Here is a 27,306-nt window from a genome sequence, read left to right on the forward strand (position 1 = left end):
GAGTCCAGTTAATGCTGTCAATAGCGATGGGGCCAAGCCACAGAGGCTTTTAAGATTTTTAACCCAAGCTGCTGTACACTCAGGGCTCCACCAGGAGAACCTTTGCCAGCACAGAATGGAGCAAGCTAGGTGATGGACCAGGAGGTATCCCAGAGGACCTTGGGTGTGACTCCAGCTGTTCCCGCCCCTTATACAGGTTCTGTGGGTCTAAGGAGAGCCTGGGGGTGGTGTCTTCCCGGGTCCTGTAGGCAGGGGTATGGGTATAGATGACAGGGGACTCAGCAGAGATGTGGATGGAATGGTGACAGACTCACTTGCTTCCCTCTGCAGGAGCGTCTCCTGCTGTCTGTCCTTCCCCGTCATGTTGCCATGGAGATGAAAGCAGACATCAACGCCAAACAGGAGGATATGATGTTCCACAAGATTTACATCCAGAAACATGACAATGTGAGGTAGGGGTGGGTGAGGGCAGGGCGGGAGAGCCGGACCCTGATGGGAAACAGCCTTGCTTCTTCTCCTTAAAGGGTGGCCTGGTGCTGTGGAACAGGCCAGCCCTGCCCTTTGTCTGTGTTGGGAATTAGCACTGTTTAATCTGAAGTAGGCAGCATGGTTGCAAGAGAGAATAGAGAAAGAAGGGGAGAAAAGAAGCGGGCCAGCTACTGGGGGACTGCTCACCTGACAAAGACAGAACACATAGCCCTGGACCCCAGTCTCTTCCTCATTAGAGTCCTTGTCACCAGCCTCTTACCTGCCCCCTAAGCCCATGTGCAGGAGGCACAAACAACTGATTTATAGATTCGGTTGGATGTTTGAGATCTGGGCAGAAAGCCTCCCCCCCAGCCATCACAGTAAAGTCTGCCCGCTCCAAAGCACACTTCGCCTCCACTGTGCACCGGCTGCCTCCCTCGCCAGAAGCCGCTGACAGCAGGGATGTGCAAACAGATGTAGGTTAATAGAGTGCAAAATCTGCTTATGAGTTCCACAGGGACATGAGCGGTACAGGTGGCCTTCATCCACCATGGCTTCCGAAGAGCCTGGCAATTGTAATTCTCCCATATTCCCAGGAAAGGAGCCTCTGTGAGCCTCAGGGAAGTGGGGCACAATCTCCTAAGGCCTGAATCCTCGAAGGCTGAGTGAAGAGACTCAAGGGAGGCTGGGGTTGTATTCCGTCAAGGGAGCCACTGGATTGTGCAAACTGCCCCCATGATGGCTGTCAACAGGGATGGAGGGGGAACAGGACAGCGCGATTTGCACGTAGAACTCCAGCAGAACCATTCTCTGAAGTCTGAGACGACCGTTCTGCATTTATGGCCCCTCCCACCTGCCTTTCAAAACCCAAAGGCCAAGGCTTTGAGGAGAAATGTAGACGCACCATACACGGGTGCTTCGATTGGGGGATCCTACTGCTCCCCTTTAGCTACTCATGTTCCATACCAGGCAGAGCCAAAATGGCCAGAAGTCAGCACGGTCTTCCAGGTGGACGATCGTCTGGCTGAGGTGCAGTGGATGCTACCTTGTGACTGATGGCCAAGAGCCCCGTAAGGCACACACCTCTGCCTGTCCATGGTGACTTCCTGGGTGTGGAGGTCGTCATCCCCACTCTACAGGGGTTCAGGAGGCTAAGGCCCAGAGATTTACTCTTTATCAATGCTACGTAGCTGGCTAACAGGAACGCTTGTCCCCAGAAAGCATTCAGACTTTTTTGACTTAGAATACATGTCTCGATACCAAGGTAGACCTTTGGACAAGGTCTCTGAGAGGAAGCTTTGGAAAGTCCTTTGGGGGAAAGGGACCCAGAGGATATTCATTCTCTCTCTCTCTCTCTCTCTCTCTCTCTCTCTCTCTCTCTCTCTGGGTGTGGGCATGGGTGTGGTGTGTAACAGTATATCCTTAGGGTGTCCACCCACATGGTTGAAGAGTTCTTAGACTCTCCAATGATCTCTGGTCTCGACCTAGGCACAAGAGGCTTGAGTTGCAGGTGGGGAGTTTGTTCCTCAGTGGCCTCAACATGTCAGAGCTGGGTCCCGAGCCCCTCTCTCCATCCTGTCTTCATACTCTCACCAACCCTGACATTGTCCCCGGCAGGGGACAAAGGTGTGTTCTTTAGCTGCTCAGAGATCAGCAGAGGTTCCGATAGCTTCCTCTGTTGTCCACACAGATAATCCAGGGAAGACAAACCAAACCCTGCTCTGAGAAACGTGGCACAGGTGCGTAGCCTCAGCCCTGGTTTGCTCAAGGGGGTATCCCGAGTGCTCAGTCCACAGCGATAATCTCAAGGGATGCGTCAGGTACCCTTGTGAAGACCCTGCAGTGACCTCACATCATCCAAAGAAAACTCATAGGGCTATCTCAGTATCGAGTCGGCCCCGGTCACACTGGATGTTTCTGTCTAGGAAAAGCCAGTTCGATGGCAGCAATCAGCAAGGTGATGGGAGGGGAGGAAAGACGAAGACATTGTGATGCTCAAGGGAACTGAATCTTAATCCTCTGGGAGGGATAATCTATGGCACACACCAGAGATTAGGGTTCCACGGTCATACAAACCTCCTGCTAGGGTCCCCTCCTTGGGTCCTAGCCCAGATGCAGCCTTTGAGAGAGGCACATGCTCACTCTAGCACCAGATTTGGAGAGGGAGTTTGGATTGAATAGTAATGGCAGACATCACAGTTTAAAAACACATGGGGGAGGGGGTGGAGGCTGGAGAGGTGGCTCAGCGGTTAAGAGCACTGACTGCTCTTCCAGAGGTCCTGAGTTCAAATCCCAGCAACCACATGGTGGCTCACAACCATTTATAATGAGATCTGATGCCCTCTTCTGGTGTATCTGAAGACAGCTACAGTGTACTAATATGCCTAAAATAAATAAATCTTTAAAAAAAATACACATGGGGCCTGGGCTCATGGAGAAGCCTTGGAGTGCAGAGGTGAGGCCTGGGTCCTGGGGCTAAAAACAAATCTCTGTCATGTACGGACCGTGTGAGCAAGGCATCGAGCCACTCCGAACCTCCATTTCCTGCTGCTCATGGAGGAGTAATGGTATCTGCTTACTGCGGTTTAAGAGTCTGTGGAACAATGGGGAGACAGCACTTAGCAGTTCCTGTGCTTGGCAGCCAGGAGCGGGCGATGATGGTGGCTGGTTTTGGTTTGTTTTTTTTTGGTGGATTGTTATTCCACTCGTAATCAGAGGAAGGCCTGGGGTTCTTAGCTGGAGAAGGAAAAGGTGATGAGTCACATTCTTCAATCCTCTACGGAGTTGTAATATTCAGAGGGGTGATGGCACGCTGCCCTCTGCCACAACGGAGAGCAAGGCCACAAAGAAAGTAAATCAACCCCAGAACATACGGCTCCTGGGGCACCAGCAGGAGCTGACCGGGAAGCTTAGATTACCTCAGTTCGGGGCTACCACTGGCTGTGGCATGAGATCCCAGATCCCTCTCCTGTCTGAAGAGTGTTGACAGATGGGCTGTGTCAGCCCCTGTGGTTGGCATCTCAGATAGGGTTTCTATTCCTGCCCGGACATCAGGCCTCAGAGGGTTGAGAACCACTGGTTCTCGACCTTTCTAATACTGTGAACCTTTAATGCAGTTCCTCAAGTTGTGGTGACCCCCAACCATAGCATGATTTCTGTTGCTACTTCATGACTGTAATTTTGCTACTATTATGAGTAGTGATGTAAACGTCTGTGGTTTCCCAACTGATCTTAGGTGACTCCTGTGAAAGGGTCATTTGATCTCCATAGGAGTTGTAACCCACAGGTTGAAAACTACTGGGCTCAAGGAAAAGGGTACAGACATCCTGGGTCACTCTTACCAGGAGGTCACACTGTGGAGTGACTGCGTGGAGCAGAATGGCACACGTGCCAGCCCTGTCAGTCAGCTGTGGGATTGTGTGTGGGTTACCTGACTGGAGCCTTGTTTTCTTGTTTGTAACCCGGGGGTGGACGTGTGTGTCCATTCATCTGTTTAATGTAGGTGTTACCTCTGCCCTCATCTGTGGAGTCGCGAGCTGCACTCCAAGATGTACTAGTGACAGGGAGCATGGCTTGGAGCTAAGGGACACCATCCCTGGAGGCATATGAAGGTATACGCTGTTTCTGGAGATACTTGAAGTTAAGTTACACGCTGTCTCTGGTAGTGACTTCGAGTGTCTTAGGTTTCTGTTGCTGTGAACAGACACTATGACCAAGGCAACTCTCATAAGGGGATGCTTCACTGGGGTTGGTTTACAGGTTCAGAGGTTCAGTCGATTAGCAACAGGGTGGGAAACATGGCAGCATCCAGGCAGACTGGTGCTGGAGAGATATGAGAGTTCTGCATCCAGATTGGTAGGCAGCGGGTAGAGAGTGAGACAGTTGGCCTGACTTGAGCATCTGAAACCTCAAGCCCACCCCCAGTGACACACTTCCCCCACAAGGCCACACCTCCTAATAGTGCCACTCCCTGTGGGCCGATGGGGCCTGTTTTCATTCAACCCACCACAGTACCAAATGGAGACCTTTAAAGTCACATGCCTGGAAAGTCCCCAACCCCCAGCCTGCCTAGTAGTCTACTGACGGCTGTGGAAACTACCAGGCTAGCTTCAAGATCAAGTGGTAATCCACCACACCAAAGGTCATAGGGCAGAGAATGCCAGAGAGCCCTGAATTCCATGGTGGTCCCTCTGCATGAGGGTGACCCCACCCCATGACCCCTGTAACTCACACTGGAGTTACTTAGGTTTTAAAGGTGTTAGGTAATAGAATGAACTAGGGCCACTCCAGACTCTTCCTTGTAGGAAGGGATGGAAGGCCTCCGCCCCTAGAGGGTGTGGACCCTTCCTGGGAAGTATATTCTTTCCAAGGGAGCCTGTCTTTGTTTCAGTCCCCATCCTTGCCTCCCCATGTCTGTGGCGTTTCATGTGGGATGCTGAATTTGAGCCTCACGCACTCATTCATTTCCTGGTAGCCACGGACCCCGGAGTTTTGGCAGGAGTCCAGCAGAGGGGCTGCCTAGGCTGGGCTGAGGTCGTATAACCTCTTCCTACACGACATGGTGGTGTCTCCATGTCTCTTCCTTCTCCCGTCCCTCTCTTTCCAATCCCTTCCCCCTTGAAGGTTATCTTCTCTCCTGTCTTCTTCAAGGACATGGCCGCATTCCCCAGGTTGCTCTAGCGTCTGGCTCAGCCACCGTGTGGTGTGGCTCTGAATCATAATGATCATGGACCATGTCTGAGATGGATACCCACGGGTGGAGTGTGCCTTCTAGGGGGAGAGTGCGGAAAGTGCCGGTCTCCAGTCCTCAGCCATGTTGACGTGTGAACTGTGGGCATCTCAAACCTGATGCTCCAAGTGTGCCCAACTCCATTCCTTATCAGTTATGATTGCAGATGGTCTTTGCCTTGTAAGCATTTACTGAAAACCTACTATGTGCTGGGTGCTGCTATGTAGGGCGAACTATTAGGGAATGTCCAGTCCCCGAGAGACCATAAGAGCTGAGCAGATGACTGCAGGGGCAGTGACTTGGCAACTCAGTCAGTTCTGTTGTGTTAAAATGTGTACAGAATAAGGGGTTAAAGATGGCTCAGCTGTCAAGAGCTTGATGCTCTCATGGAAAAGTTGGAGTTTGGTTCCCAGCACCCATATCTGGCAGCTCCCAACATCCTGTAACTTCAGCTCCAGGAATCCAGCATTCCCTTCTGGCCTCTATGGACAACTACGTGCTCATGTACATACCCACACATAGAAATACACACATAGATATGAATCTTTTTAAAAACATGGATCTAGGGGGTTGGGGATTTGGCTCAGTGGTAGAGTGCTTACCTAGGAAGCACAAGGTCCTGGGTTCGGTCCCCAGCCCCGGAAAAAAAAAACCAAAAAAACAAACAAAAAAAAACATGGATCTAGCATAAGATCTATCACGGTTAAGACCTGTCCTTGTGAGGACAAGTAGCATCCAGCTACATCCAGTGTTGACAGCCACCCCATGTCTACAGCCACAGTTCCCAGACTGAAACTGGGGGGCCATTTAACACGTCCCTGTGTCCCCAATCCCCACTCTGGAAACCGCCTTTCTTCTTTCTGTCCTTATCAGTTAGGTTATTCTAGATATGTCATGTAAGCAGACTCAAACAGAATCTGTGCTTTTAATGACTGGCTCGGCTCACCCGGGGCAACATTCTCACGGTCCAACCAGGCTGAGGCGTTTGTCAAGATTTCCTCCCTTGTCCAGACCGAGTAATATTCCATTTGCTGATGGAATTCTGCCTCTCCTTTCCTCATCTGATGCCTCCTGGGCTGTTTCCACCCTTTACGGGTTTAAATGCTGCTGCTGCCGTGTGTGTGAATGGTTACTGTTCACACCTCTGCTTTCAATTTATTCTGGGTATACGCCCAGAAGTGGGGCTGCTGGTTCCTATGGTAAACTGATTTTTTTTGTGTGTGTGTGTGAGGGACCCCAAATAGGTTTCCTCACTCCAGCCTTCCTGACAGCACCTGCTCAAGGGCTCAAGGGCTTCGGCCTCTTCTTGCCTGGGGTTCACTAAAGGCCCCCATTTGTGTTGGGACACAGCATGAAAGCCAGCAGAAAACAGAACCAACAATCAGCTAGGTCTTGGCTCTGGGCTCTGGCAAGCCAGGGAAGAGAAGACAGAGCGGAGAGAGGCACTGACGGTTGAGCATGCCTGGTTGTGTTTCTGAGACAAGTTCAAATAGGTGTGACCTGTGGGTTGGATCCTACTAAGAACTTAGACATGGGGATTATTCTGAGTGGGCTAAGTAAAGACATGGTGAAGAGAAGTGGGTAAGAATCAGGTTCTAAGAGCAAAAAGGGTGATTTACTCTTGGCCTTTCAGACATAAGCATTTTATTATATAGAGGATTATGTTTTGTAGTGAAATGGGAAAATGTAGGTGGGGTAGAGAAGAAAAGCAATTCACACCAATCTGGTCGCTGGTTGCTGGGCCTTGGCTCAGCCTCTCCCCTCTAAGAGGCATTCCCTGAGCCTGTCATACCCCTGGAAGATGTCCACTGATTCCACTGGGTTCTGTTATATGGGGGTTGGGGGGTTAGGGGGTGGCCTGGAATCTGCAGGAGGCCTGAGGGCTAGCTAGCAAAGTGGGTTGCAGGATATGCCTTGATCTGAGGTACCCTGACTTCTCTTGGACTCTACTTACTGAAGGGATGTCTCTGCCCCTGCCAGGGTGGAGAGGCTATGGCCATGTGGGGTAGATTCTCCCCCTGATGGCATTGTACACAGTAGCCCTGTCATTGGTCATCTTCCCTTTCCTGTCCAACCTGGGCCTCAGGTAGTTCTGACTGAGGCCGGACTCCTCTGCCCCAGTGGATATGAAAGATTCACTGCTCTTCTTTACCTGACAAGGCCGCGAACCCAAGTATCTCTCCAGGCTGGGTGATTTGGAAAAGATCGAGTGTGGATGTGGCAGGGGATAGCTCTGTTGGACACAAGAAATGGCATCCTGCACAGGCCTACCACTGAGGCCTTCTGCCTATACGTAGTGGGAACGCCCCACGGTGCTTCTGGATCCAGTGCTATCAGTGTCTTAAGAGGTAGGCTAAGGCTTTACGTCACTTCTGTCTTGACTGGGTGGGCTAGTGGGTGCAGTTCCCTGCTAGCCACCTAGTCCTAAGTGCCCAGTGGTGCTGCCTTGTGTATAGGAGCTGGGTCAGATGTTACAACTCAGTTCATAGATCTCTTGGCAGTAAGAGGGGGCAAGCATAAGGAAATGCCTGTGGAGGGCCTGTGGCTGTAATTGATGACTTTCCCCACACTTGTAGAATGTGGGCTAGCTAGGTAGTGACAGAGGATAGATCATCAGTGAAGTACTTCCCATGTGGGCCGGCTCCCAGTGTCTAACCACTCTAAGGACCCGCTAGTATGGCCAAGAGGAACTCTCAAATGCTCTGATGTATGAGCTAACATCTTTCTGCTTGTCTGGGCCTGGTGCTGGGTTGTAAAAGTGGCTTTAGAATCCCCAGTGATATGGCCAGGAAACTTAGGCCCCAGAGCAGGTAGTCTGTCTTAAGGAGACCCTATGAAACACAGGAGGCTCCATAAGCGACCGTCATAAAACAAACTCCTCCCACAAAACAACCCCAGAGAAAATAGGCTTTGCTTCTCAAAGGGTGGATGTGTATACAAGTATCGGTTTCTAGATTGGCCAGAGGTTTGGGAGTAAGAGCTGGGGCCTCGGAGAGCTTGTATAAGATTCTCCCAACCCAGGCTAGAAGTCCTGCTTGGCATGGCTCCTGGGGTGGCTGTGGGTAACCCCACCTTCCCCTCTGAGAGAGCCTCAGAGAAGACTCCCATCAGCTAGAGAGAGCTCAGGTTTCTAAGCCTCCCTGGTGATAACCGCACTGTCTTCTGGCCTTGGGAACCGCGTCCCACTGATTCTGTGAGGGCTGCTGGGGACAGACCCTAAGTGTCATAGGCTCCTCTCTGAGGTGGCATGCCGTGATCCCAGGAGACCCCCGTGAGGCAGAAGGAGGTTTCAGGGTATGTTCTTTCCCTTGCTCTCAAGTCATGAGCATTCTCTTCCTCTCAATACATCAGCATCAGGCATTGCTGTGGCTTGAACTGTGTCTCCCTAGAAGAGAAACTGAAGTCTTGACCCCCAGTACTTGTGAATGTGACCTCCTTATCTAAAATGTTGCTTTCCACGATTTAGGTTATCTAGGGCCAGCCATATGCAAGAAGGGGTGGGGGGTAAGTGGCACAGTAAGGAATTTAGAGAGAGAGAGAGAGAGAGAGAGAGAGAGAGAGAGAGAGAGAGAGAGAGAGAGCGCACATTTATATACCTCTTGCTACAGAATGTTGTTACATTGTCCCGTTTTTATCACTGACCTCTTGCTATGTCTAAGTCATAAGTCAGCTTTATCACCTGTGTCTGTGTGCATGATAAAGCACAGACTTGGTGTCATCTATGACCCCCGGTGTGCATTAAAGGGTTTGGAACAGATCCCCACAGGTAAGAGGCTCTACGATAGGAGCTTCACAGAGCCTATATAGCTTCAGATTAGCTCGTAGTTGTCATAGAAGTAAGACTCGTGTCGATATGAGGAGGGAAGGGCTATGCGACAACACACACTGAAGGAAAAGATGTGGACAGCGCAGCCTCTGACTTAGGAATGTCAAAGGTTGACGGCCACCCCAGAGGAAGCACACGTCTCGGGGGAGCATGACCCTGGCTCCGACAGCACCCCTTGACTTCAGACTTCAGGTCCTAGAACTAATGGCAGTCCTTTAAACTAATGTGCACCTGTGATTTAGGAGTTATTGCCCGGGTTTGGGGGTGGGGGTCAAGCTGAGAGCAAAGCAGACAGACAGGTGGCGGGATCCTGTGGAGAAGGTGCTATTTAAACCAGTGCAGTGGCTTGTCTCTCTCGCTGCATAGTAGAATATTGGAGCCACCAGAGAAGCCTCAAATACAATAGAACAACAGTAAAACAACCACCGCAGAAGAGCCTCGCCCCTGATGGATTAACTTGGAATCCCCAGGGCTGGCACTCTGAGGCCTCTCCACAGGAAAGCTCCCTAGAGGATCCCAAGGGACACCAGCCCAGGGACTGCGGGCTGCCAGTCCGTGGCGGTAAGAGCAGTGACGAAGAAAAGAGCTCTCACAGCTGGCAGGGGCTTCTGTGGGTGGCCAGAGGCCTGTCCCCTGTGGGTGACTCAGTGACCTTCGGTTTGAAGAAGCCTTAAGGTCACACAGCTTTGCCTCGTGCTTCTGGAGCTCTGCCTACAGCTGGCCCCATGGTAGTCCTGCGGTGCAAGGGAGCTTTCTCTCCTATTCTGGGGTCTCAGAGGCATAGTCCCAGGTGGACCCGCCAGTCAGTGTGGTGCCTAGCAAATTTAAAATTAAAAGAAGATGACAGCTTAAGCAGAGAGGCTCACCACTTCCTTGGCTTATGTCCTACTGATCTTGACCCTTGCTATTGGTATTGTTCTAGGAGGAAAAAAAATCCAGAATAAGAATGTAACCAATATTTTTATAGAGATTAAGAAGCCTTCCTTCTTCCTACCTGAGAAACAGTGAAGAAAGGATGAGGAGGCAGAATACTGCCTTCTAGCACGTTCACACAGCCACCCTCTTGGCAGTGGCCCCACCCACAGGCAGGAAAAGTACCAGAGTTTGTGAGACCCCATTCATCCCTAATCCACAACCAAGACAGCCACGGGGCAGCCTTCTCTCCTTATCCACACCTCTCTCCTTATCCTCTCTCATCTGTGGCCTGCCTTTCCCTCTCCCTCCCTCTGACCATTATTCTGTGGCCACCATGGTGGCCTAGATTGGAACTGGGGGCTGGGGGAGCCCAGACAAATGCTGGTGGCTGCTCCCATGGTTTTGGGCCAGGGATAACCTGGCCCGGACCCCAGGATGCCTTTCCTGGTAGCTCAGCCTGCTGCCCTGTGCCCTGATAGTTTGCTCTGTGGGTGTGTGAGCTGTGTGGGACATGTCCCTCACAGCCGTTACCGAGGCACCTCAGGATGCTGTTATTCTCTGAGTGACGGGGCTGACAGACCACAGAACAGGTGCACTCTTGGAGTGGGCTTGCCTGCGTGGCCTTGGGCTGGTGAGTCAATATTTCTGTGCTTGAATTTCCTTCTCTTAAAAGCGAATGCTGGGTTGGGGATTTAGCTCAGTGGTAGAGCGCTTGCCTAGCAAGCGCAAGGCCCTGGGTTCGGTCCCCAGCTCCGGGGGAAAAAAAAAAAAAAAGCGAATGCTAACCTCATAGGCTGGAGTCTGGAATGAATGTATGTGGGAGCGTAAAGGGATATATTAATATATAGTGTATTATCTTACTTTGTGCTGCTGGGGATAGAATCCAGGGCCTCAGGTGCCAGGAAAGCTCCCACAGCTTCAATGTATTTACAATATTGTTTTTAAAAATATGTATTATTAAGTTAGTTAAATTAATAAATATGGTAACAAAATAATAAATAAAATATTTATTATAGGAAGGGAAGGAAAATGCAAGCCAGAGCCTTTATTGTCCTTCTTCGAGAAGGGAAGTGATGTGGGGTGAAGTTGATTGGCCAGCTTGCATAATTTCAGGGGTCCTGGAGTGTGGGAGTTACCCCAAGATGCCCCTTAGCTGTCAGGTAATGGGAGTCTGCAAGGGTGGGGAGACTCTCACCTGGTTAGTCTGGGTGTAAGAAGTACATACTGAGGTAAGCTGTTCGCTGTCTCTGGGACTTGACTAGCCCTGAGAGTGTCAGGAAAGCCACAGATAGCATCACAATGAAAGATGTGCTTTATTTAACAGTACAGGTTGGATCAGTTGGAGGATGACGTTGAGGGCTCCTTGAGGTGATGTAGGTATGGTTCTCAGCCTGCAGGTGATTGTCACACCCTACATCCCTTTTAAAATAGGTCTAAAAGCGGGACTCTGTACCCCATTAATAGTCACAACATTTGTGCTCGGTTAATAAAAAGATGGGCTGGAGGGATAGATCAGTCTCGAAGTCTGTTCAAGAATGGGGCCTGAGTTTGGATCCCAAGTTCCCCTGCAAAAATTCTGGACTAAACAATCTACTCCTGCAATCAAGAGCCGTCGACCAAGGGTGCTTGGCCCTGCTGGCCAGCCAGTCTGGCCAATTGGCAAGCTCCGAGTTCAGTGAGAAGCCCCATCTCAAAACTAAGATGACGAATGACAGAGGAAGATACCCGATACCCGTTACACGCACGCCCCACCCGTGTGTGCATGTACACGAACCCATAAGGATAAACATGTACATACGTATTCTCACATACCAGTAAACATCTTTATTACAAATAAGTAACTAAATGGAGAGAAACTTGAAGCAATCCCACTAAAATTGGGGACTAGACAAGGCTGCCCACTCTCTCCCTTCTTATTCAATATGGTACTCGGAAGTCCTAGCCAGAGCAATCAGGCAGTGAAAGGAGGTCAAAGGGATACAGATTGGAAGGGAAGAAACCAAAATATCACTATTTGCAGATGATGTGATAGTGTACTTCAGCGACCCCAAAAGTTCCATCAGAGAACTACTTAACCTGACAAACAACTTCAGCAAAGTGTCGGGGTATAAAGTTAACTCAATCAAATCAGTAGCCTCCCTCTACTCAAAGGATAAACAGGCTGAGAAAGATATTAAGGGAATGACACCCTTCACAATAGTCCCAAATAACATAAAATATCCTGGTGTGACTCTAACCAGGCAAGTGAAAGATCTGTATGACAAGAACTTCAAGTCTCTGAAGAAAGAAATTGAGGAAGATCTCAGGAGATGGAAAGATCTCCCATGCTCATGGATTGGCAGGATTAATATATTAAAGATGGCCATTTTGCCAAAAGCAATCTACATATTCAATGCAATCCCCATCAAAATTCCTACTCAATTCTTTATAGAGATAGAAAGAACAATTTGCAAATTCATTTGGAATAACAAAAAACCCAGGATAGGGAAAACTATACTCCACAATAAAAGAACTTCTGGGGGAATCACCATCCCTGACTTCAAGCTGTATTACAGAGCAATAGTCACAAAAACTATATGGTCTTGGTACAGATATAGGCAGGTACATCAATGGAACAGAATTAAAGACCCAGAAATGAACCCCACACACCTATGGCCACTTGGTCTTTGACAAAGGAGATAAAACCATTCAATGGAAGAAAGATAGCATTTTCAACAAATGGTGCTGATTCAACTGGAGGTCAGCATGTAGAAGAATGCAAATCAATCCATTCTTTTTTTTTTTTTTTTTTTTTTTTTTTCGGAGCTGGGGACTGAACCCAGGGCCTTGCGCTTGATAGGCAAGCGCTCTACCACTGAGCTAAATCCCCAACCCCAAATCAATCCATTCTTATCACCATGTACAGCTTAAGTCCAAATGGATCAAGGACCTCCATATCAAACCAGATATACTCAAACTAATAGAAAAAAAAGTGGGGAAGAGTCTCGAACACATGGGCACTGGGGAAAATTTCCTGAACAAAACACCAATGTCGTATGCTCTAAGATCAAGAATCGACAAATGGGACCTCATAAAACTGCAAAGCTTCTGTAAGGCAAAGGACACTGTCATTAGGGCAAAATGGCAACCAACAGATTGGGAAAAGATATTTACCAATCCTACATCTGATAGAGGGCTAATATCCAAAATATACAAAGAACTCAAGAAGCTAGACTCCAGAGAGTTAAATCACCCTATTAGACTCCAGAGAGCTAAATCACCCTAAATCTTAAAAAAAAAATGGGGTACAGAGCTAAATAAAACAGTCTCAGCTGAGGATTATTGAATGGCCAAAAAGCACCTAAAGAAATGTTCAACATCCTTAGTCATCAGAGAAATGCAAATCAAAACAACCCTGAGATTCCACCTCACAACAGTCAGAATGGCTAAGATCAAAAACTCAGGTGACAGCAAATGCTGGCGAGGATGTGGAGAAAGAACACTCCTCCATTGTTGGTGGGATTGCAAACTGGTATAACCTCTCTGGAAATCAGACTGGAAGTTCCTCAGAAAATTGGACATTCCACTACCTGAGGACCCAACTATACCTATCTTTGGGCGTATACCCAAAAGATGCTCCAACATACAACAAAGACACGTGCTCCACTATGTTCATAGCAGCCTTATTTATAATAGCCAGAAGCTGGAAAGAACCCAGATGCCATTCAACAGAGGAATGGATTCAAAAAACGTGGTTCACAAGAATACCTTATTTATAAGGCAAATGGAGGAACTAGAAAATATCATCCTGGAGGTTACTCAAAGAAAAACACAGATGATAAGTGGATATTCAATGTACTCCACAGACCACATGAAGCTCAAGAAGAAGGGAATGGATTAAAAAAAATTCATAGGAGGGGATATGGTGGTTTACACTGGAAGGACAGCCATTGGAATATATCCGCCAAAACTGGATAAGATTGATGAAGCTAAAAAATGCATGCTGAAAGGGACCGGATATAGCTCTCTCCTGAGAGACACATCCAGAGCATGTCCAATACAGAGGTCAATGCTAGCAGCAAACCACAGAACTGAGAATAGGACCCCCTTGGGGGGAATTAGAGGAAGGATTGAAAGAGCTGAAGGGGCTTGCAATCCTTAAGAACAACAATGCCAACCAACCAGAGCTTCCAGGGACTAAACCACTACCGAAAGACTACATGGACTGACCCTGGGCTCCAACTGCATATGTAGCAGAGAATAGCCTTGTTGGGGCACCAGTGGGAGGGGAAGCACTTGGTCTTGCCAAGGTTGGACCCCCAGTGCAGGGGAATATGGGGGAGGGCAACAAGGGGGATGTATAGGGGGAATACCTGTATGGGGGAGGGGGAGGGGAGGGAATGGGAGCTTATGGACAGGAAACCAGGAAGGGGAATAACCTTTGAAATGTAAGTAAAGAAATATATAATAAAAAATTTAAAAAATAATAATAATTACAAATAAGTAAATAAAAGGCATGCTCAATACACCAGTAGACATTTGGAATAAAATTATAAAATATATTTAGCTATAAATACGTAATTTTGAAGTCTGTGGGTGTTGGAGCCTCAGGAAGGCATGTTGGGGAGAGTGCAAACTTGGAGGGTGGGTCTACTATAGTCTACTATGGTCTACTATGCAGTCTCTACCTCTCCTCTGAGGCCTGGGTCCTGGTGTGGGAACTACTAGGCTCTAGGGGGCTGAGGGAGATGGTGTGGCTCAGAGCTTTTCTACAAGATTCATATCGGTCTATAACAGAACATTCTTGTATCCCTCTTAAGAAAGCAGACATGTGGGGGCCCTTAGACACTGTGGCCTCAAGACCTCAGTGGTCGGTTTTGAAGGAAAAGAGAGATTTTCAAACTAAAGGACAGGGGCAACAAGAATGGGCAAACGGGCCACAGCTGGCGGGTGTGGCTGACGGCACCCTGGATGGTGAGGCTAGAGGCCCCAGCAGGAGAAGCTGGGGACTTCCAGGTGATGGGAGGGACTGGTATTTACCTCTGTCCTTCCCTGCCCTTCTCTCTGTCTGTCCCTTCTAAAGGACTCCCCTGGGGTGGCAGGCTTGAGGTTGGCTTGAGACTGGGAAGTGAAAGGTCTCTAGGGTTCTGTTCTGGGTCATACTTCCCAGAGCAATGTGTAAAAGTTCTTCATACCCAGACTCCCGTGGGTAGGGGCAGGCCTGCAAGGTGACTGGGGGAGGAGGAGGGATGGGGGTAGGGAGGCAAGAGATGACTCTCAGAAAGTTCACACTCTCCCTCCCATTCTCCTGCCTGGAAGTGAGGTCAGAGTGAAAGTTCAGGACAGGATCAGGGCTTCCCCAGGTAGTAGGCAAGGCCTGTGCCTTGGCTCCCTAACCAGCAGCCATTTGGAGTCCTTTCCTGGTTGGTTTTTGATAACTCGACACAAACCTATACATATCTGGGAAGAGAAAAATACCTTCACGAGATTGGCCTATAGGGCGAGCCTGTAGGGCATTTTCTCAATTAATATTTCATATGGGAGGGACTGGGGCTGGCCCATCATGGGTGGTATTGCCTCTGAGTCATGGGTGGTGCCACCCCTGAGTAGGTGTCCTGAGCTGTCTAGTAAACAAGACGAGAGTAAGTAGCTGTCTTTCCTGGCCCCTGCTTCAGTTCCTTCCTCAGGTTCCTGCCCTGAGTTCTCACACTCAGTGACAGAGGATGGCATGTAAAAAGAAATTTCTTCCCCAAGATGCTTTTGGTCCTGGTGTTTTAGCACGGCAATAGAAACCCTAACTATGACAAGTCCCCCAGGACTCTTATAGCCTGTATGCCATCCTAGAGCCTGAGGCACTCCCAGGTCCATAGATACATACCCCACGTTTCTCCCTCACAGAGGCCTGTCTTTGTCTAGGCTTCTGTGACAGGTACCACCCTGGGTGACTTGTAAACAACTCTCTCCCACTTCTGGAGGCTGGAAGCCTGAGTCCACAGTGCCAACATGGCTGGGCTCCAGTGAGAGCCATCTCCAGCCCTTTCTCACAACCTCATGGCAGCAAAGCCAGGAGGCAAGCTCTCCTGTTCTTCCTTCTCGTGAGCCACTGATCCAGTCACAAGGACCCTCACAGGCTAATCATCTCCCCAGGGCTCCTAACACCCTTACAATGGACACTAGGATTTACTGTATGGATGTGGTGGACACAGGCACCCAGCCTATAGCAAGTCTTCTTCCTGTTTCCCAGCATCCTGTTTGCTGACATCGAGGGCTTCACTAGCCTGGCATCCCAGTGTACTGCCCAAGAACTGGTCATGACCCTCAACGACCCACACCAGCTCTTCACCCCCTGTGAGGGAGTGTGTGAAGGGCAATCTCCATGCCTGCCTGCAGGGCATTGTGCCCAACCGTGCAGCGAAATCTGTTTACCTGGGTTGGCTGCGTTCCTGAGGAGGTTGGTGAAGGATGGGAGTCACCTTGAGTGCCAGCACTTGGACAAAATGGGTGGGCCAGAGAACATTCCCTTTGATAAACGTGTCAGGCAGGCTGAGGTCATGTGTGTTTTTGGCTCAAGCTCCTGTCTGCCTGCTTCAGTTTTTTCTTTTTGTTTGTTTTGGGGTTTTTTTGTTTTTTTGTTTTAATCAGAAGGGTCAAAACTGTTGATAGAATTGCAAGTCAGGGGTCTGCTTCTGGGGTAAGGAGCGGGACCTGAGATGCTTACCTAAACGAGAAGGAAGAGAGAGGAGAGCGGAGGAGAGGGGAGGGGAAGGGAGGAGAGGGGAGGAGAGGGGAGGGGGGAAATAAAGAGCTCCTAGTCGGTCCTGCCTCCTTAAGGGCTGCAGTGCTTGTCTCCTAGTCATTACCCCCTGTCTCGCCTCTCCTAATGCGACTGTGACCAGTCCCTGCCCTGGCACAGGAGCTGCGCCCACTTCTCTAGAAAGCAGTTTACTCCAAGCATGAGTGACTCTCTGTTTCTCATTTCTTTCCCTCCCACTCTCTTGCCCACCAGTTTGGATTTTTAAAACTAATTTGCTTTCCAGGAGAATCACTGCTTACGGATTAAGATCCTCGGGGATTGTTACTACTGTGTCTCGGGGCTGCCTGAAGCCAGAGCCGACCACGCCCACTGCTGCGTGGAGATGGGAATGGACATGATCGAGGCCATCTCGTAAGTGCCTCCCTCTGGGCTTTATCCCCCCAGGGAACCCAGCCACCCTCTGTAGTAACTGATGGAAGCAGGGAAAGAATGGGTGTACCCAGGGCCCCAAGCTAGGCTGCCAGCCAGTTCTATACCTCACCTCTCACCTCTACTCCGGGGTTCCTTTCCTTCCCTGGTGGGCAGCTTACCTGAAGGAGGCAGGAACAAGTGAGGCACAAAATGAAGGAGAGCAGGCAGGAGGGGCTGCACTTAAACCGATGATCGCTTGTCCTCTAAAACCTCACCGCTTCTCACAAACCCATACCTGATGCAAAAACACAAGCTCCACTTCCTAGGTGCGAGAAGAAGGCTCTTCCTTTTCCGGGCTAAGGAGCTCTCTAGGGATTCAATGGCAGACGATGTCAACTTCCTGTGAGGAAAAGCAGAAAGAGCCTGGGTCTGCGAGCTAGGCTCTGGATCAGGGAAAGTATTCGGTTACTTTGTACTTTGGAAATAGTCTGAATGGTTACAAAGTAAAGCATGGTAAGGTCAGAGGTCAGAGTGGCCAGCCAGGAAGGTGGTTAGGGCCTTTGATACAGTTGCGTCTACTAACTGTCTCCTGCATGACTGAGCTACACAGTCACGTCCTGAAGCACAGTCAACTCTGGGCCGGAAGGCCTGGCTGCTCTGAGAGCCTGTGTGTCAACTGGACACATAGGTAAGAGGCTCAGCCCTTGCAGAGAGAAGCAGATCCCACTGAGGGGATTGAAAACGCATCAGGAAGCTCTGGAGCAAAGGGAAACGACAGAAAGAGCTGTCATTGTCCTCAGACATCTCTGGGCAGAAGGGATTGCTCCAGTGAGGGTGGGATTTGATCCCAGGGCAAGGAAAAGAGGAGTCCCCAGTCTTTCCTGCTGTTAGGCAGAGTGGAGGGCAGGTGGCCTGACAGGTGGGATTAGGGGCGAGCCAAGTGGAGGTGGGCCCGCCCCCTGCCCCACCCCACCCCGCCCCACCCACTGGACCAAGTTGGCATTGCCAGTCTCACAGCTTGCAAAGTCAGGGAAGGCTGGTTTCTAAAAAGTGACAACTGTGTACTGACCCTTCCCAACTCCTGAATGGTTTTTCTGCAGACCCTAAGCAGACTGTGAAATGGGTGCAGAACTCTTCCTCTTCTGCTCCTGAGCTCAGCATGGGAGATTATAAAGGGCCCACCCCATCTACGGGGACTCTTATGTACTTGGAGCTGTGGCTGGGACCACGATGTCCTGTAGTTCGAAGAGCACCTGAGTTCTCTGCACTTTCCCAGACTCACCTCCTATGTCCTCCTACAGCCACCGCCCCCACCCCTATCAGGAAACCCCTGTAACCATCCTTCTCTAGTATCCTGCTAACCTTGAAAGACAAGCCACTATCCAGTCAATCAACACTGGGGAGAACCATCCAGTCTACCTTGCCCAGTCTACTTTGCCTCTGGGTATTGTATGATTAGGGTTTGGGGTGATTACCTCTCCCCCATGGGCTCAAGATAGCACTACAGTCTATTTGCAGTTCTCTGAACAGTCAGATTGACAGTGGCAGTGGTAATGGAGGTAGCTGGGTGGGGGATGGGATGGGGCACACTTGGCTTAATGTGTAGCACCCTGCCACCTTGTGGCCAAGACAGAAACAGCACTTCCCTGGTTAACCTGAACATGCCCAGCGAGCCCCTGCTGCCAGACCCCAGGGTTGACTGGTTTAGGATGGATCCGAGAGAAATGCGTCTTTGACCCCCTGCACCTCCCAACTCCCCTTTCACCCCAGTCCCTCCTTCCAGCCTCACCCCTGCTCTGTATGCCTAGCCCCTGACCCTCTCCCAGCCTTACCCCTGCTTCGTCCCCAGGTTGGTCCGGGAGGTGACAGGGGTGAACGTGAACATGCGTGTGGGAATTCACAGCGGGAGAGTACACTGCGGTGTCCTTGGTCTCAGAAAGTGGCAATTCGACGTGTGGTCTAACGATGTCACACTGGCCAACCACATGGAAGCTGGCGGCAAGGCAGGGTGAGTGGGGGCTAGGGAGGTGCAGGTAGAGACTCAAAAGTTTCATTCTGACTCATTCTCACCCTGGAGAGGCTGTCATGATGTGGGATTGGAGGCAGCAGGAGGAGGAGCAGGCACACTGGGGGAGGGGGTGCAGATGGGATTAGAGATGTGTGTGTGTGTGTGTGTGTGTGTGTGTGTGTGTGTGTGTGTGTGCACGTGCTCACACAGGAAGGGAATGGAGGGGGCTGTGAGTATAGATAAACCATAAAGTGATTGCCTAATACATAGGATCAGGAAGGGAAGGAAGAAAAGGAAGGAAGGAAGGAAGGAAGGAAGGGAAGGAAGGAAGGAAGGATGGAAGGAAGGAAGGAAGGAAGGAAGGAAGGAAGGAAGGAAGGAAGGAAGGAAGGAAGATGGAAGGAAGGATGGAAGGAAGGAAGGAAGGAAGGAAGGAAGGAAGGAAGGAAGGAAGGAAGGATGGAAGGAAGGAAGGAAGGAAGGAAGGAAGGAAGGAAGGAAGGAAGAAGGAAGGAAGGAAGGAAGGATGGAAGGAAGGAAGGAAGGAAGGAAGGAAGGAAGGAAGGAAGGAAGGAAGGAAGGAAGGAAGGAAGGAAGGAAGGAAGGAAGGATGGAAGGAAGGAAGGAAGGAAGGATGGAAGGAAGGAAGGAAGGAAGGAAGGAAGGAAGGAAGGAAGGAAGGAAGGAAGGAGGGCAGGAAGGAAGGAAGGAAGAAGGAAGGAAGGAGGAAGGGTAAGGAAGGAAGGAAGGAAGGAAGGAAGGGAAGGAAGGAAGGAAGGGATGGAAGGATGGAAGGAAGGGAAGGAAGGATGGAAGGAAGGAAGGAAGGATGGAAGGAAGGAAGGAAGGAAGGATGGAAGGAAGGAAGGAAGGAAGGATGGAAGGAAGGAAGGAAGGAAGGAAGGAAGGAAGGAAGGAGGCAGGAAGCAAGCAAGCAGGAAAGTGCGAATCACCACACTTTATGTATGAGCTGTAGAGAATATTGTCTCAACCGTCCAAGCCTTCGACCAGATCCGATGTGACAAAACTGTGGCCTGTGAACCGTGATAGAGAGCTATTTCAGGGGGTTGGGGATTTAGCTCAGTGGTAGAGCGCTTGCCTAGGAAGCGCAAGGCCCTGAGTTCGGTCCCCAGCCCCGGAAAAAAAAAAAAAAAAAAAAAAAAAAAAAAAGAGAGAGAGAGAGAGCTATTTCAGAGGAGAGAGACCAGTAACCTAAGGACTCTGAAAGTGCCAGCTGGGGTAGATACCTGGGCAGAAAGGTCAGGCCAAGAGACCAGTGGGCAGGGATGACACAGATGTGGGAAGACACGGTGGACAGAAGTAGCTCAGATATTTTTTATGGGCAGCCAGTGGCTAAGAGGGACCTGGATGTAGTGGCAGGAAGTATTGGTGGCTTCTGAGCAAGAATGAGGTTTGTGGGGCTAGAGAGATGGCTTAGAAGTTAAAAGCACTGTCTGCTCTTCCAAAGATCCGGAGTTCAACTCCCAGCAACCACATGGTGGCTCACAACCAACTGTAATGGGATCTGATGCCCTCTTCTGGCCCTCAGGCACACATGCAGGCAGAACGCTGTATACAAAATAAATAAATTTTAAAAAGAATGAGGTTTGTGAGATCAGAGGCATGTTCCTTGGGTAGGCTGCCAAAGGCTCACTCATGCTAGGTGAGGCAGGAGAGGGTCTGGGTGCTGTGGGTGCGCACTGGAAATGACCCGGGAGTGTCATATTGATCACATGTAAGGTCATTGGAACCAGAGCTGGGGCCTGGAGGTTTGAATGACATCAGGGCGGGGCTTCAGTTCTCAGCTCCCGCTTTCTGCCCTTGCCCCACTGTAGCCGCATCCACATCACTAAGGCCACACTCAACTACCTGAACGGGGACTATGAGGTGGAGCCAGGCTGCGGTGGTGAGCGCAATGCCTACCTCAAGGAGCACAGCATCGAGACCTTCCTCATCCTGCGCTGTACCCAGAAGCGGGTAGGTGGGCCAGGGCCCGAGGGGCAGGGAGCCGCAGTCTTTTGGATGGGAACCTTTCCTTGGCCTGTTCTCTCCTTCTCTCCTTTCCCTGAGGGAAGTTATTAGTTCCCCAGTGTTGTTGGGGTGGAGATTTGCACTCCACTTCGGTTGATAAAAACCCACCACAGGCCTCAGATCAGCGAGCAGGGATGGATGCTTCCAGGGGTACGGGATGGAGGTGAGCATCTGAGGAGTCTCTCCTCTGCCTCTTTTCTCCTCTCTCCTCCTCTCTTCCCTGGTTCGCTGTCAATTCTCACTCACTCCTTGTTTTTTCTCCCTCTGGTGGATGTATTTGCTGATACCTGCTTCTACCGGCATCAACGTGTGTCTGTTTGCTTTGAAAAATTTTACAGCATATACATTTGCTTTCTGTGCATTGTGTGGATATAGGCATGTGAGAGAGTGCACGGCATGGCATGTGTGTGAAGGTCAGAGGACAGCTTGGAGAACTCGGTTCTCCCCCTTTCACCATGTAGCTCCTGAGGGCTGGACTCCAGCTGTCAGGCTTGGCGGCAAGCCCCTTTACTGGCTGAGCCATTTGCTGGCCCCTACGTCTTTGTTCCTTGAAACTGTCTGCCTTTTCACTTTCTGGTTTCTTTCTTCTTTCCTCTGTCTCAGCCCACATCTGCCAAAGGATAAGACTAAATTATTAGCAGGCCTCAGTTCTATTTGTAATAGTGTTGTATTCTGTGTTCTTAATTTTTAAAGCGAATGGGCATTTTCTGTTTCTCCCTACATCGGGACGCAGTGCCATGCCCTCCCGCTGAGTTTATCTGGTGGCCAGTGTTAAGGAGTTAGTGCGAAAGCAAAACTGTTTGATGTAAGCACAGTCTAGAGAAGCCTGGATGGAGGTAGTCTGTTTGTGAGGAGAGGCAGGGCAGAGAGGCCAGGGCCCATTCATCTGGAGGGGGAGAGCAGGAGGACACCTTGACCTGTACCTAAAAAGGGGGGTCCTGGCTGATCAGATAATCAAGCAGTGGCAGCAGAGAGAGGGTGTCCAGGAGAGCCGCACTTTAGGGCAATCTCCTAAACGCATGCTTGTTCACTGCCGGAGTTTGAATGAACTGAGGTCCTCTCAGGCCCTCCCAGGATTCCTCCTCCCAGTCCCTGTGGAATAGGCTGCTAGCCTTCCTCCCGCCTTCCTGCCCTGAGCCTTCCGGGTCTTGGTTCCTCCAGTTGACAACTAGTACAGAAGGCATGAAGGAGAGGCAGACTAATGGGGTGACAGCCCAGTCCCTGGAAGTATGACCTGAAGAAGGTTAAGTGTCCCCCTAAGTCCTATGTCAAACATCTATTCCTGGTGCCCATTTGGAATAACAGAAAGACATGCTTAAGGAGTGTTTATCCATGGGTAGCTGGCTGAGTCTCTGCGTACCTACAGCCCTGCAGTCCCTGACTTTTCCTAACTCTGTGGCAGGTGTTTGAGAGCTGCTTTTGGAGCAGAGAGACCCTAGAAGAAGTCAATACTGGAGTCTAGGGCCTCTCTCCCTCCATCAGCCTCTAAATGCCTTCAGCCTAGGTTCTACCCACTCATGAGGCTATTAAGCAGAGTCCTAATAGATGTTGAATCTCATATTCCAGTGAGCAGACCCTGCCAGGGACGGAGCCCATGGTACAAGCTGGTCTGGTTACCTGGGAGACTAGAGAGGAAGATCCATCCTCCTGTAGCATGCTCCTCCCCCTCCCGTTAGAGGAAGGGTAGGCTTCATGATGCAGACTGTGGCACATCTGTTAGGACTTCAGGGGCTCAGCCTTCAGTGGCGGTCAGAGGAGAAGGTCGGGATACTGGGATTGAAAGGTTCCAGGATAGAATCTTGTGATCAGACTCGTAGGGAGCACTTCTTGCAAGCCACAGGCGTCTCCGACACCTATTCCTTTCTCATGAGACCAGGTCTTACAATTACTTGTGCCAAGCACCCCAGACTTTGGGGGAGCAGGTTTCAGGGCTGTACAAAGGCAGCAGTTTCTCACCCTGCCTGGCCTGATTCTTGTTCCTGAGAAGAGTGAGGTTATGCACACTGGGGTTCTCCCAATGCCACTGCCCACACATCGAGGTGTTTCTGTTGCTCTTCAGAAAGAAGAGAAGGCCATGATCGCCAAGATGAACCGCCAGAGAACCAACTCCATTGGACACAATCCGCCTCACTGGGGAGCTGAGCGCCCCTTCTACAACCACTTGGGTGGCAACCAGGTGTCCAAGGAGATGAAGAGGATGGTGAGTTTCTGGTAGCAGGCTCTGGTGGGGCTGGGGATGAAGGCTGTCCCTGAACCTGAAGGGAATCTAGAAAGGAGGGAAGTAGGGGTCACCCTGATACCCAACCCTGGACCAGTTCTGGTCCTTGATTCCTACTGTCCCATGGCTTGGGGACATGGCAACAGTACCCTTCCCTTCCTCCTGCAGAGTTTGCTGGTTCAGGTTGCTCAGATTCAGCATGCCACTAGGGCCTCCAACAGCCTCAGTAGTAACTGCCAAGACACCATGGAGCTGGGTGGCACTGGCCTCCTGGACCCTTCCAGCCCTTATTGTGTTCCCCTAGCAATTGGAAGTGCATTCCTTATTTCAGCTGCCCAGAGACCATTCCAGTGCTTTTTGGCAAGTGCCTGGTGATGGCCCTCTTTGCTTCTATGCTGAGACATTACCCTGTCCCCACAAATGCCAACCCTTAACAGGAGTGTCAGACCATAGGTCGTATAGCCACTCAAGGCACCTTGTCTCCTTGTGGGGCACGTACCCCCTAGCTAACCCCAAATATAATGTAGGATGTGGTGCTGATTCATAGAGAAAAAGGGATCACCAGAAGCTGAGTGGCAATGGTGATGCTGTCACTTTCTGCCCAGACCTTAGCTCCCACTCCTGGGGACACTGCTCAGGTCAGGAGGGAGGGATAACGGAGGCTCAAGGCTATGGCAGGGTTGTGGTCACTGTAAGTTGGAGCAGGTCAGTAATGACCCGGGTGTACAGATCGGAGTAGGTCCGGATAGAACCAAGGGGATGAGACAGACCCATGGGACTAAAGCAGACAAGAGTCAGTGGCCTGAAGGGAGGGACAGATTGGGACTAACAAGTGGTAGAGGACACATGTACAGTAAAAGTGAGAGAGTCTAGACCTCCATTAAAAACCTGTGCACTGCTAGAAGACAGGAGAGGCCTGGCCTTATCCAAGGCTTTGAACCTGGATGTCCACAGACCTGACCCACACCAACACGGCCTGCAGGGACCTCCAAGAGCCTTCCAGAAAGCAAAGATCAGGTGTTCACCCTCCCTGTTGCTGCCTTGCTTTTTAATAATCTCCCATCGACTCTGACTTGGAGCCCACGAACCAAGCTTTGGGGTGGGTTTTTTTTTTTAAATTATTTATTTTAGGTCTATGAGTACACTGTAGCTGTCTTCAGACACACCAGAAGAGGGCATCAGATCCCATTACAGAAGGTTGTGAGCCACCATGAGGTTGCTGGGAATTGAATTCAGGACCTCTGGAAGAGCAGTCAGTGCTCTTAACCACTGAGCCATCTCTCCAGCTTGCTTTGGGGCATTTATTTGTGTGTGTGTGTGTGTGTGTGTGTGTGTGTGTGTGTGTGTGTGTGTGTGTGTGTGTGTGTGTGTGTGTGTGGGAGGGGGAGGACAGGGGGGATGGGAACAGATGGGAAAAGATAACAAGAGAAGGGACTTAGGTACAGAGGAAGACGGTAATAACCTGCAGGCAGGACAGTAGCTTGGTGGGAATTCACAGTCTCTGGTGTCCTGGAGGTGATTTTTCAGTGACATCGGAATAACCTGCATCCTGAGTGATCTCCTAGGCAGTCTGGGCTGCGAGCACTTCTCCAGCTGGTGCATTCATCACTTCAGGACAAGGCGCTCTGGAAGAATTAGCAGTAGGGGCTGCACTGGAAGGGACGTCTCCAGAGGAGGCCGCTCTGCAGGGGAGGCTCCTGGGTGTTAATTGCTTCACACAGCAGGGGAGGAAGACTGTGCAGAACAAGGTGCCCATGCTGACTGGGCACAGTGTTCCCTGAGGACAGTGGCATCAAAGCCTCTTCTCACTAGCCCCACTTGTCCTGTGAGGAGTCTGGGCTGGGGGTGGAGACAGTGCCAGCAGCCATCCTGGCAGCTGCTGGCTTTGGCATTAAGTTTCCCAGAAATCTTTGAGGAAGATGGGAAAAGAGCGCTTTTACCTGTTCTGGCACATGGCACAAACAATAAAAACAACAACAAAAACACACACACAAAAATCCCCAAAACAAAAACAAAAACAGCATTGAAAAGTACACACCCAAACCCAGCCCACTGAAGGTGGCCGGTTTGGACTCAATGAAGCAGTACCAGCGAGTAGAAAGGTACTAATCTGTGGTCAGCAGGTTTGTTCGTTGGAATCTTTATCGAGCTTTTCCTCAGCTTTGCAAACGCTGTGCTGAGTTGGGCTTTTGTGCTTGAGTGCACACCTTGCCAAGGCTTTCAAGTTGTGTGTTAATAAACAGCTGACAGGGAGAAGTGTGTGGACTGAGCTTGTGTGATTAAGCCAAGGACACTGCTTGCCCTGCTGGGACCAGCAGGCTGAGCCAGGTGGAGTGACACTGCCTTAGTACGGGTAAGCGTGGAGAGTGGAGTGTACCCAGTTCACTAGACTGAGGTTTAGGTGCACAGACGGGTGGGTGGGTGGATGGATGCTTGGTGGGTCAAAGTGCTAGAGGCAAAACCCATTTAGGTCTGTGCTACACCGTGAGCCACAGTCCAGCCCTGGCCTGTTCTCAATGGCCGTGCTGAGCTGTCTGATTGATAACAATGTCTTCTGTCTACCCTTTTGTCACTGTACGCTACCTTCAGTGGATCCTACACGGCTATGCCAACAAGGCGTCCCCCAGTGCTCAAGTTCTCTTCTCAGAACAGGAAAGGAAGTGTGTCCTCCACAGAGGCTAAGAGAAAGGCATGCCAGGGTATTTTCGCTCTGTAGACATAGGCTTGTATACGTACAGTACCACTGCTCCCAGGTGTATAGTTAGCTTGTTGCTGGCTCATGGGATGGAACTCCATGGTCTAGAGCCTCACAGCAGCATCTTGCAGACGGCTTGCCTGTCCATCTCCGCTCCGGCTGTGCTGAGCTCATTGAGGGGTCGTGAGAACCCAGGCATGGGCCCAACCGCACGCAAGGCACTCAGTGGTGTGACACCCACTTCTACAGCTGGGAGACAGGCACGAGATAGGGCGGTCCTACAGTCTAAAGAGAGGGCGGGGTGATTCTCGGGATCTGACTGGTCTGGCCAGACACCTGACTGATCGGCAGGCCATTAGACTAGGTATAGACACCTGGGTGCAGCACAAAGTGACAGCAAGGGACCCCCTAGAGGCTGCTGAGGTCCTAGGAGCCTTCCTTGGCACAGGACTGCCATGGGTATTCAGGACCAGTTCATGAGGAAGTCCTTTATGGGGGCCCCAAGCCATGAAGTGTGAATGAATTCACTTCATTGACTCAAAATGAAGTGAGGCAAGATCTGTTTGGACATCTAGTTCACTCAGCACTCGCTGAACTCCCCATTTGCTAACTAGTGCTCCCCACGAGGTGCTCCTCTGTGTCTGCTCTGGCAGTGCGTGCTTCACAGGTCTAGCGCTGCCTGTCACCCATCACAGGAACCTCCCTACCCCCAGTCCTACTGTGGTGGTCAGACCCTGATAGTTTATCTTTAGTGACTACCTCTAAGGCAAGCTGTGTGGTTGACATCTGTCTTAAGGGTCTTTACCTCTCCTTGGGCTTGCAGACTTGAACCACAGAAAGGTACTCAGACCCAACAGGTGCCAGCCATATGGGTTCCTTCCCTCCTAAATCCAGTCAGCAACAGCCTTGCAAGAACACATTGGTTCCCAGATAGCACATAAGTGGTTGTAGGTAACCAGAACTGAGCCGTTTGGGGTGGGAAGCTTCCAGTTTCCTGGAGGTTTTATGCGATCAGTGTGCGCGTGCGCATGTGTGCACACGTGGGTTGGCACGTGTTGGCACGTGTAAAGTTCTGAGCCTCTCAGCAGTTTCTCTCCAAGCCAAGTTCCAGGAGGAAGGAGGGAAGGTCCGAGAAACATAAGGAGTTGTGGTGGGGAGACGAAGGTTGCCTGGCACCTAGCACAGAGTGTGCCATCAGGACCCCGCTATGTTCACCAGGGGAAGGGAGGAGGGAACTGTGCTTCTGTTTATCTCAGAGGTCAATGGCAGAGG

The 27,306-nt window shown here is 50.5% G+C and overlaps 1 protein-coding gene across 1 annotated transcript in view; it reads left to right on the plus strand.

The window, feature by feature from the left end:
• The window catches only part of Adcy5 (adenylate cyclase 5), a 146,521-nt gene that overhangs the window by 96,531 nt on the left and 22,684 nt on the right, over nucleotides 1–27,306 (plus strand). Inside the window, exons 3-8 of the mRNA XM_032900156.1 lie at nucleotides 331–452; nucleotides 16,162–16,273; nucleotides 16,955–17,082; nucleotides 18,932–19,090; nucleotides 20,926–21,067; nucleotides 23,181–23,321. Of these exons, the coding sequence (XP_032756047.1) occupies nucleotides 331–452; nucleotides 16,162–16,273; nucleotides 16,955–17,082; nucleotides 18,932–19,090; nucleotides 20,926–21,067; nucleotides 23,181–23,321 (804 nt within the window). The remainder of the gene's footprint in view (nucleotides 1–330; nucleotides 453–16,161; nucleotides 16,274–16,954; nucleotides 17,083–18,931; nucleotides 19,091–20,925; nucleotides 21,068–23,180; nucleotides 23,322–27,306) is intronic.

The sequence above is a fragment of the Rattus rattus genome, chromosome 4 (assembly GCF_011064425.1).
Source record: "Rattus rattus isolate New Zealand chromosome 4, Rrattus_CSIRO_v1, whole genome shotgun sequence".
Lineage (NCBI taxonomy): Eukaryota > Metazoa > Chordata > Mammalia > Rodentia > Muridae > Rattus > Rattus rattus.